This window comes from Capra hircus, chromosome 18, assembly GCF_001704415.2.
Source record: "Capra hircus breed San Clemente chromosome 18, ASM170441v1, whole genome shotgun sequence".
In the NCBI taxonomy this organism is placed as follows: domain Eukaryota; kingdom Metazoa; phylum Chordata; class Mammalia; order Artiodactyla; family Bovidae; genus Capra; species Capra hircus.
Genome location: NC_030825.1, coordinates 37560751 through 37572617, shown reverse-complemented (window position 1 = coordinate 37572617; position 11867 = coordinate 37560751). Strand labels below are relative to the sequence as shown.

The 11867-nt window shown below is 45.7% G+C and overlaps 1 protein-coding gene across 3 annotated transcripts in view; it reads right to left on the bottom strand.

Annotated features, from left to right (window-relative positions):
- The window catches only part of TANGO6 (transport and golgi organization 6 homolog), a 181595-nt gene continuing 169777 nt past the window's right edge, over positions 50–11867 (bottom strand). For all 3 annotated transcript variants that reach the window (XM_018062193.1, XM_018062195.1, XM_018062194.1), the window contains one exon: positions 50–788. In XM_018062193.1, the coding sequence (XP_017917682.1) occupies positions 612–788 (177 nt within the window). In that variant the 3' untranslated portion in view covers positions 50–611. The remainder of the gene's footprint in view (positions 789–11867) is intronic.

The window sequence follows — 11867 nt, the reverse complement described above, 5'->3', positions numbered from 1 at the left end:
GCTACAGCTTTTCATCTCAATAGCAGAGGACCAGATTCAGACCTGTTAGTCTTTCCAGCTGAGTTTATTTTATTCCATTTTTGCACGTTTTGGTAACAAATTCCTTTCCCTCCCTACCACCAACTGCATTTCCATCCTCTGAAATGCCTCCTGAGCAGCCAAGGATGACAAGCCCTGGTTGCTCCTCATCACAAAACGGATCATCAGCAGGGAAGAGTATCAGGTATGTATGTGATAGGTGAGTGGTCAACCTCTTCTATACTGAAGTCGTAAGAGAATGGTTAATTAACCAAACTCCATTGGTTGTGTTAAACATACACTTCCATCAGGTAGATGTCCTTCTCTGAATGCTACGGGACAGTGAAAAATGTTCAGATCAATGAAACCTGTAATCTCTTCCATCAGCACACACTTTAGGCTGGATGCAGTGTGACTAAATAGATGATACAGGAAGGTCTGCCTGAAGACACACGTGACCAGAGACAGAAAGCCACCTTCAGGGGCAGCCATATTGCCAGCTCCAAAGGGGCAGTGGAGCCACCTGCTGGGAGGCCTGGACACTGCTCAGGATGCTTGGTCCCTCTGCCTCCTCCGAGTCCTTCAAGGCTGGTCTATGGCAAGACTGTGATCTTTTTCTCCAGCTTCGGTGGCGGAAACAGGAAGTTTCTCATGATCTCATCCAGCTCTTCCAGGGCCAGCTGGGCATGAAGCCTGGCCACGTCATCGGGCTCCAAACACACCACGTGCTTCAGCAGGTGGTAGAGATCCTTGAGGACGTCCCTCAGCACCTGGACGAGAGAGACAGAGTCAAGGCCATCTGTCTACTGTGCCAGATTTTCTCTGAGTGACCTAGCTGCCTTCTCCTACCTGAGCCGTTCTGGGAGGAAACCCACAGGCTCCTTTAAGAAGATAAAACGTGGTCCTCTCCGGCGGGAGATGGGAGTGGGGCTGAACTGATATGGGCTTCCCTTTGGGTTTCTCACGCACTCTTGGCCCTTTACTACGCTGGCCTTTGTGGTTGCTACTCCCTTTTAGCCCCTGACCCAAGTGGAGATCCCAGACCCCTTCCTTCAGTCGCAAAGCATGGCACCAACCTCAGGACCACAGGCAGGCAGTACTGCCCGATGCAGGTGTTCCTAGCATCCTCCCCCACTAACTCTCACAAAGCCCTCTGTGATACCCACAGAACCGGCATCTAGCTTATGAAACCCAGGAGGCTATTCTTTGGTAACCATGCTTTCCCTTGCCACTCCTTTAAAATTTTTCCACCAGTTTCATTTTGGCGCAATTCTCTTAGCCACTCTGTACCTTTTTTTCAACTCCAACACTGCAATGGGAAACAAGATAGGACTCCATAGACACAGTCAGACCCATTTCTTCTTGTCCAATACTCTAATCTGATGGTCTCATATGGAACTGGGAAGGTGTCAAGAACAAAGCACCTCCTCCTAGAAGCTTCTAATTTTGTCCCAAATCCTCCTAGCTTGGAAGTCAGAACTTCTAGCAAGAAATGGGTTCTTCTAGCAAGAGAGCAGGGAAACTCAGTATAAGGGGACTTGGGGATCATTTGGTCAAATGAAGGACTGAAGAGTCCAGGTCATGGTGGGTCACATATCTTGTCTGCAGCTACTTGCAAAGTTACTCCTGGTCTAGGACTCTTTGCCTCAAAAGCTACATTTTTTGGTCCAGGTACTGTACTAGTTATTTTCTTTATATTATCTAACTTTTATGCCAGTCGTATAAAGGGAAGTTATTAGCCCCACTTTACAGATGAAGAAACAAGAGTTGATTAGAAGGTTAAGTAAACTCCCAACATCATCTGGCTAAAGAAAGGAGGAGCCTGTTTTTAAACTTTCAGAGTCTGTGTTCTTACCTGTTTATTTTTATTGAAGAGTTAATACAGTATAAAGAAGACCATATTAAAAAATAAGTCTCTCTTCTACCAAGACTCCTAATTTCTCTTCTCAGAAGATATCATTCTTAATTGTGCGAAATATTCTAGGTGTTTATAAGTGCATATATATATATATATATACACCTTTTTTTCTCGTCCCGTTTTTATTATTTTTTTCCCTTCCCCTTTTTAAAGCACAAAATTATATGCTACACTGCTAAGTACCATGATTCCCACTCTACCCAGTGTATTTTTAAGATCTTTTCCTATTACAAAAATTATTGCAATAAACATTCTGATACCTAATCTGCAGACATGCACAAGTATATCTGCAGGACAAATATCCAGAAATGGAATTACAAGGTCAAAGGGTAATATGCAGTAAAAATCTTGATAGCTGGCCAGAGAGGTTGTAATAATTTATATTTTTACCTATCACTTTGAAAACTCCTATTTCCCCATATTCTCGTAAGTACTGCACTCTTTATCTTTGCTAATTAAAGTAATGGAAAAATAGCACCTTCCTGTTTTAAATTTGCATCTTTCTAATAGATAAAAAAAGGAATAGGAGAATAGAGAAATTCTTTCATTCTTTCGCTTCTATGGCTTTTCATAAAAACCATGTAATAAATATATATATAATAGTTTATATACAATAGACACAGATTATCTTTGCAAAATACTGGTTGCCTCCAGCAAGGGAAACTGGAGAGAGATGTGGGGGGATTACATACCCTTTTGTGCCAGTTTAATATTGTATTTTATGAATATATAATCTATTAAAAATAAATATGCCTTTTTTGAACTGAATTAACTACTAGACAAAGATTTTCTTAAGGCCATTTAATAGGTAAAGGAGACACAGAACCTGCTTTTAAAAGCTTACCCTCTGGTGGTGAGTTTGCTTACCCTCTGGCGGTAAATGAAGACAATATAGAACAGAACATGGAAAGTTCCTGAGAGAAAGTGTATGAAAAGAGGTTTGAGAAAACAAAGGTCATATTTTAGGAACAGGAAGTGAATTGGAAATGGTGAACAAAAATGATGGGAAATGGTTAGTTCAGTGGGTAGCGAGTACACTTACATCTGGCACCACAATCCCCTGAACACTGCACTCAAGTACACCAAGCACGTAGCATCACACATCTTGAACTTGCTAGAGAACAGAGGATGAGGGGCCTCCCTGGTGGTCCAATGGCCAAGATTCCATGCTTCCAGTGCAGGGAGCCTGGCTTCAGTCCCTGGTCAGGGAAATAGATCCCTTATGTTCCAACTAAGAGTTCGCATGCCTCAACTAGAGATCCCACATACTGCAACTGAAAAAAAAAAGGATTCCTTATGCTGCAACTGAGGATCCGGGACAGTCAAATAAATAAATTAATGAAAAGAAAAAAGAAAAGAATAGGAACAGAGCCCTTTCCATCATCTGATATTGTCGAACAGCATGGGCACTGGAGAGTGGAAGGAGGTAGGCAGGGGGTGGGGGACACAAAACCAGCTCCCCAGGCCACCTGCTACTCTCCCTCTTGTCTCTGGGCTCCAGCTGTGTAGGCCTTCTTTCCTTGTCTGAGCAAAGCCCCTCCTCAGCTCAAGGTCTTTGCTTATGCTGTTCCCTCAGCCTGGGAGACCACCCTTGCTCTCTGTTCACCTACAAGTCCTCCTCTCCTCACCCTCAGCCTGAAATGCCACACTCTAGCTCCCACCTAGGTAAGCCTTTTAGAGTTGCGTCTGTAGCCTCTCTCACATTTGGAATTTAAATACTCACTGTGTAACTAAAAATATATTTTCCTCACTAGCTCACAGGTACTACTGATACTGATGCCATGTCTTGCCTTGTACACTCTGGTGTAGTCGCAATGCCTCATAAAGTGACTGGCACATGGCAAGTATCTAAAAACTATTTATAAATGAGAGAAGGCACACATGCATGCTATTCCTGGCTAGTCTGTCACTTGGTAAAAGCTAAAAATTCTAAGAACATCCACTGAAACAGTGTCATGAAACCAGGCCTGATTCACAGGTGTGTGACCTGTGCAGCCACACAGGGTCCCATGACCAAGGGGGCCCCGTGCCTGGTTTAATGGTCTGCTGCTGCAACCTGACACTTAATAATTGCATCTTTGAGCTTGTATTTCACAAGTGAAGTTCAACAGGCACAGGAACCTGAGAGTGAGCAGAGGAGATCTGCCCCATACGTGTGTCCCCCATTCCTGCCGGTGCCACAGAAGCTCAGCTCTGATGCACCTATGACACGTGGGAGTTCAGCTAGTCCTGAGGCCTCTACCCGGGGAGGGCATCTGTTACATTCATGACTGAAAAGTGAAGGCACTGAGAGCCTGCGGAGGCCACGCTTTCGTCGAAACCACCACTTGCTCCAAGCATAGTAAGCAGGCGACAACTTTCCAAGAAACATGGATGAGGAAGGAATCCATCATATCCTCTGCGTGGATTCCCTGTGTTAGCCAGCCATCTATGCTGAAAATGATGACAGAGAAGGAAACAGGACCACCCACAGTTCTTGTTCTTTCACCTTTTTCTTATCCATCAGTAAACTGAAGATAAAGGGTGTTGGTAAGATGAGCGTGTATCAAGATGTGAAATAAAAGCAGTTAATTTTGTGCAGACTCTCCACTGTTCTGCTAGGAAGGAAATACATATGCATGTACCAGCTACAGAATACAAATTGTATAATTTTGATGATCCCACATATAAGTTAAACATGTGTGGGTTTAAATGAGTTAAACATTTGAAATTGGCATCACACAATATAAAGATGTTCAGTACCATGCTAATGGCCTAACACATAAAAGGTTCTCAACTTAGAACAGTGTTAACAGCAAATAATAAACACCTTGACAAGTCAAAGGACAGAGAGACTGTGGAAGAAAGGAAAACAACTTGATATTTAAACACCCTGAATGGTACTTTCTCCTTGTTTTATTATTTTTTTTAAACAAGTGACCCTGTATTTTCATTTTGCACTGGGCCCCACATATTATGCACTTGGCCCTACAGACAACTCTCTCTGCTCTTTGCCCAATGTCTCAGCATTAAATGCCTGAATCCTACAGGCGAAGTCCATAAAGATGCCACCCTGCCTCTGCCGTGCGGCTGTCTCCTGATGTTCTCTGGAGCTGCTGGGTCATGACGCGCAGGTAGGTGTCTGACTCTGGCACTATCGCTTGCTGCCCTCTCATAACCTAGCTTTCTCCTTCCCCAAGGCTGCCAGTGTGAAAAGGAGAGATGATTCTGGAAAGAGGATGACTCCCCACAGCGACCACCTCATGCTTACTCACTCATTCAATAATCGTTATTGAGGGCCTACTTCGTGCCCAGGCAGTGCGCTGGTGATAAAAGGTGAATAATATACAAACCCTACCCTCCGGCAGCTATAGCCCAGCAGGGAGGCAGACACGCACACCCACACTGGGCATTGTGATCCTCAATCTAAGAGGTAAGTGTACAGGATTGCACGGAAGCAAAGGAATTGATTTCTGCCTGTGGAGCTGAGGAGGAACATTGCCCTGCCATGCGAAAAGGCCTTCGCTCTGACTTTTATTTGTAGCCAATGGGTGGCACCACAGAGTGGCCAGGGGAAGTTTTACTGTCTGTCCCCTCACCCTCAAACCACCTCAAATAAATGCAGAGTCTAAGCAAACCAGCATGCCTGTTTGTGAATAAAGCTTAAAGACAAATCTCCCGACACTGATTATAGCCCAGTGTCTCTTATACAGATATTCTAGTGCTCCCACTGTTTATTAGACGGTCATCTCTTTTTCTTCTCTCACCTAGTCAGAAATACCTTAAAGATTTTTTGCTAGAGCCTCCTAATGGGAGATTTGGATTGACATATATACAAGACCATGTGTAAAACAGATAGATAGTGGGAAGCTGTGGAGAGCACAGGGAGCTCAGCTCATTGCTGTGTCATGACCTAGAGGGGATGGGGAGCGTGGGAGGGGAGTCCAAGAGGGACGGCATATATGTATGCATACGGCTGATTTACTTCACTGTACAGGAGAAAACGAAAACAACGCTGTAAAGCAATTGTATTCCAATTTAAAAAAAGAAGACAAAAACAGAGTAAGATGAGCTTTTCTTTGTTAAAGAGGAGAGTTCTAAGGCATTCTGGTTGCTAAGGTGCTTTTTCTTTCCTGGTGTGGGTAGGAATTTTTTCTTGGCACTGCTGTGTCTTTAAAACAACAATAATGCTTGTGCAAACACCACTTCATACTTGAGGGGTGCTGAGTCCCTTGTTATCAGTTACCGGATCTCCTTTTTTAGGTAACTGAGTGTTAGGAAAAAGGCTCCTTCTTAATTAATGGGTCTGTCTTAGCAACCCTCCCTGAGACTTCTCCCCAATCCCTATAGCACTGAGGATCCCACACATCACAGGACTTCCTCTGGACTCCCTGAGGATCAAAGCTTTCCGCCAGCCAGGGATTGTCACCAAATCCCATGGATCAGGGGCTGAATACAAGGAGAGTTCAAAGGTAAAGTTACTCACAGAAGCCTCTGTGGTGGGCAGGATATAGGCAATCCCACAGAGGAAACCTCTCATTAAGAGTTCAACACACCTGCTCTCCTCCCCCCACGCAGCAAGGCCCCAGGACTCCAGGGAGAGGTGGTGGAGGCTGCAAGTGGGGTGGGCCAGGGATGGCTTCAAGAAGTACCCAGATTCCTAGTCTAAAAGCTCTGGGGAAAGGGGTGGGGTTCAGGTGCATTTAAGGAAAGAATGAGGAGTGTGGGTGGCACACACTCACTCCCCCCGGCACCTCGCCCTCCCAGGGGCCAGTTTCCCGCAGCACACAAAGCTGATGCTTCAGGGACACAGGCAGTCTTTAGGGCCAGACACGGCTTAGAAAAGCCAGATGAGGCTAGACCCGCTGGAAAGGGACTGTGTGAGCAAAAGACTGCCCTGGGTGCACAGATGCCTTTTCAGTGGAAAACCAGGAGAACTGTTTGACTCTTTCAATGAGCCTGACCCCAAACACGCCCAGAGTGGTGGTTACATCTCTGTGTTAAGATCAAAAGAAGAAATACATGGCCAATAGCTTTCTTCACTTTCATTCCTAAGCTTATTTATATATTTGATTATAAAGACAATATAAGCACAACCCAGAATATCTGGGAAACAGAGGAAGGAAAATAGTCTCTAGTCAAACTACCTCTCTAACACAAACTCCATGAGTGAATACATTTAGCAATTAGTATTCATTTACATTTAAAAATTATTTTAAAAGTCACACTTCCAGGTGATTTCACAAATGAAACTAAAGTAAGTGAAATTGCTATTCTTTTGTATTATGATGTGAGATCAATAAGACATACAAATGGCCATAGATGAGACATTTACAGAAATAAGAATTCCAGAGAGCGTGATCTAGAGGAGGACTTTCCACCTATATTTTTGTAATATTTAAGGAAAAAATGGATTACTAAATATGAAAGAATTAAAAACTTAAACGCTAGCACACACTAACTATATTTAGAAATTCAGTCTTGTATAGAGCTAGAAGAATTGTGATTCCTTTTGTGGTTAAGAAATAAGTGCTGGGCACAAAGACAAAAGCAGAGAAACAATAGGGAAGTCAGACATTGAAATAAAAGGCAGGATCTGACATGAGAAATAAGTGAACTGGAGTTGGTGGCTGGATACTGACCTGGCAGACAAAAAAATTTTCTGACTGGGGCCCAGAAGAGGAGGCGACCCCAGAATCCAACTAGTTCTGTTTGAAGACAGGCTGAAATAAGCATCAGGTGTGGCATGAGGAAGTTAGGTCAACCTTTGAGAATCCTCATCTTGACCCCTGTGCTTCCATGTTAAAACCAATGTTCGGGGACTTCCCAGGTGTCCAGTGGCTAAGACTGCATGCTCCCAATGCAGGGGGCCCAGGGTCTACCGTTGGTGAAGGAACAAGAATCCACTTGCCACAATTAAGGGTTTGAATGCCACAACTAAAGATTCTGCATGCCAAAACTAAGATTAAAGATCCCACATGCTGCAACTAAGACCTGGGGCGGCCAAATAAATTAAAACCAAAAACCAATGTCAGCTTGATGTCTGAGGGAAGTGAGCGAGATCAGAAGAGACCAGTTATGGGACAGAGTTAAGCATCAACAACAGAGCAGAAGCTGGCCAACATTTCCTGAATGTGTGCAGGAGACCGAGCTCAGCAAGCTGCGTGCTGAGGGCCAGCCCCAGCCCTCAGGAGCTCACCACTGACGGGGGAGACAGACATGCAGAGTCGAACCTAAGATCTGCTGGCAGGTGAACTGGGTGAAGTGAAACCTGGCACCCCAATTACCAGCTGGGGAATCCTGAGCAAACCACTTGGGCTTTTGGAACACCAAAGATTTCCTCTCGGGATGGGAATAACACTGCCTCCTTTTAAAGCTGTTGTGAGAATTACTATCTGTAAAGATCCAAGCGCGAGGATTTGCACGTGGTGGCAGCTGCACAGGTGGCACTAATACTGTGATCTCGGGACTTCCCTGGTGATCCAGTGACTAAGACTCTGAGCTCCCAATGCAGGCGGCCCAGGTTCCATCCACAGTCAGGGAACTAGATCCCACTTGCCGCAACTAAAGTTTCTGCATGTTGCAACGAAGACTGAAGATCCCATGTGCTGTCCAACTAAGACCAGGTGCAGCCAAATAAATAAATATTTTTAAAAATACTGAGACTGCTCTGAGGCCAGATTGTGTCCATCTTGCTGCTCTTGCATCACTGAGACAGCAAGCAGAGCCTGGCAGGTAATAGTCTTTGACGAACATAAGAATGAATGAACATGTGATAACAACAGCTAATCTCCACATAATATCTATTATGTGCCAGATGTGGTTCCAGGCAATTTATCTCTAGTAACTCATTGAATCCTCACACCACCACGAGAGAGGTACTATTATCTCCAATTTGTCCACACAGCTGGTGACAGCAGGAGGCAGGATTCACACCCTGGCTGTCTGGATCTGAGTCGATGCTCTTTATTAACCACTAGATTATCCTGCCTCTCCAAGTGGTTATTACTTTCACTACTACGGAGTGGGGAACATAAGCACATATACTGCCTACCTTACAAGTTTACTGTGAGAGCAAAAGAGATAATGCAGGTGAGGGTATTTTGCTATCACAGTGAGTGATCAATAATTCAAAGTATCATTGGTACTATTATTCTGACATTGAGGTAATTGGATTTACCACCCAGGGGCTAAGAAAATAAGGGGAAAGGCTCAGCTCTGAAAATGAAAAATAGAGAGCAGGAGCCAAAGAAGGAGCAGTCAGGAAGATGAATAAATGGAGGAGAGTCAGAAGACAAGGGGAGGGCTGTAAGAGAGGGGAAACAGGTCTGATGCAGTCTGAGCATGCGATCAGGGCCAGAGTCGAGTTCCGGTGGTCGGGAACACAGTGCGCACCCTGCACAGAGCTGAGAGTACCAGCAAGGGCTCTTCTGGGCAAGCAGAGAGCAGCCCAGCTTCGAGGTCTCCCTCGATAATGGGCAGGAAACAAAATAAACTGGGGAAGCAGGATGGAGGCAGATAATCTGAACCTCACTGAGGAAGTTCGGTCCAAAGAAGGATAGATGCTTTACTGATAAAACCTAAAACTTCACTTTGATGGCTCTATGAAAAAGAAATCAGGCCCAATTCAAACAGAAAGACCTGGCTTTTGAGACACTTCATTGAAAAGCGCTGGGTGGGTCAGCAGAGAAAGACAGGATTACTAATGGCTGAGAGATTCCTATCTGTGCCTGACAGATCATCTCAAACATGCTGAAGTTCAGGGCGGCATTCTTACTAATGCTGGAGGTTACTGAGCTTTTCAAAACCTTTTATTCTTAAAGTATTTTTCTCTGCTAGGCCTAGAGATAAAGGGCATTTTTACCCTTTCTGGGTTGTGTCTGGCTATTAAATAAGAAGGGCATCTCAAGTGCAAGGTGAAGATGGATGAGGAGGGAGTGAGGGGGTATCAGGCATGATTTTCATTGAAGAATAAGGGGAAATTTGTAACTAGTGATGTGCTCAAAATGCTACAGGGATGTAGACAGGCTGGGCAGTTGAGGGGCAAAGACTAAGACGGGCTTTACGGTGAACCCCTGGGAGAGGTAACAGCTCAGGGATCCTAAACAAAACGTAGGCAATGGGGCTGTTCACTCGCTGTGGCAGGGACTGGAGCAGCTGCCGCCGTGGCGCTAGAAGCAGCAGTGGTAGCATCGCTCAGAATGTCTTTAAATAGCAACCTGAGGAAGGCAGCAGTTTTCCTACATCCCCACAGGCACGGAAATAGAACAAAGAAGGCAGGAAAAAATGGCCGGAGGATATGCAGAGGCAGCAGGCTGCTGCTCACAGGAGAGGAGATGGGGCGCTTTGTCTGTGGAAGGGGATTACAATCCCAGCTTTCAAACTGTACTCAATTACCGCATCTGGGGGAAAAGGGCTTCAATTTCCTTGGCTCTCGAAGCTTCCCATGCAGACACCCTGCTGAGGGAGCACCGGCCTGCTCCTTTTCTACACTCATGCTTCCCATGTGGGATTAGACAGTGCCTGTCAAGGTTCACTACTACCATTCACTGAGTGTTTATTAGCTTCAGTCACTGCTAAGCCATTCATGTGCATTATCTCATTTAATCCTATGAGGTAGGTATTATGAGGCCCAGTTGACAAAATAGAGAAAGGGGATTTAGAGAGGTTTAGTGATTTGCTTGGAGAAGGCAATGGCACCCCACTCTAGTACTCTTGCCTGGAAAATCCCACGGACGGAGGAGCCTGGTAGGCTGCAGTCCATGGGGCGGCTAGGAGTCGGACACGACTGAGTGACTTCACTTTCACTTTTCACTTCATGCATTGGAGAAGGAAATGGCAACCCATCCAGTGTTCTTGCCTGGAGAATCCCAGGGACAGGGGAGCCTGGTGGGCTGCTGTCTATGGGGTCGCGCAGAGTCAGACACAACTGAAGCGACTTAGCAGCAGCAGCAGCAGTGATTTGCGCAAGGACACAGCTAGAATTCAAACCTGCATCCATCACGTCTCACTACAAACCCTGCTCTTACTAGGAAATCCAACACACAGGCGGATGCTCTGGAGAGAATCTGACCTTTTTTCTGCACTTTCAAAGTAGCTGACTTGAACAAGGCCTGGCTAGGGAGGAGGAGGAATAGCAGCTAGATTACTGGCTGACTGCAGGTGGTGGGTTTCCTCTGGGGCACTGCTTAGCTTGGGGCATCTCACAGCACCCCAGGCTCCTGTGGCTCACACAGTCTCATGTCCAGCTTGATTGGCCATCAGGAAAGTGCAGGCCAGTCCCCTTAAGGTGAAAGTGAAAGTGAAGTTGCTCAGTCGTGTCCGACTCTTTGCGACCCCACGGACTGTAGCCTACCAGGCTCCTCAGTCCATGGAATTTTCCAGGCAAGAGTACTGGAGTGGGTTGCCATTGCCTTCTCCAGGGTTCTTCCCAACCCAGGGCAGTCCTCAACCTTTTTGGCACCAGGGACCAGCTTCGCGGAAGGCAGTTTCTCCAGGGGCTGGGGTGTTGGGGGATGGTTTCAGGATGATTCAAGTGCACATTTATTGTGCCCTTTATTTCTATTATCACTACATCAGCTCCACCTCAGATCATTAGGCATTAGATTCTGGAGGCTGGGGACCCCTGCTTAGAGGGTCTGCCTAGTGGAATTCAGGCTTCCTAGATGGCTCAGAGGTAACGAATCCATCTGTCAATGCAGAAGACGCAGGTTCAATCCCCGGGTTGGGAAATCCCCTGAAGGAGGAAATGGCACTCCAGTATTCTTGCCTGGAAAATTCCAAGGACAGAGGAGCCTGGTGGGCTACAGTCCATGGTGGGCTACAGCCTGGTGGGCAAACAGTGGGACACGACTGGGTGACTGAGTACGCATGCACACACACTAGTGGAATTCAGCACTCTGTGCAAGATGCCTCAGGAAGAAAAGGTTGTAGGGTTACACCAAAAGGTCAG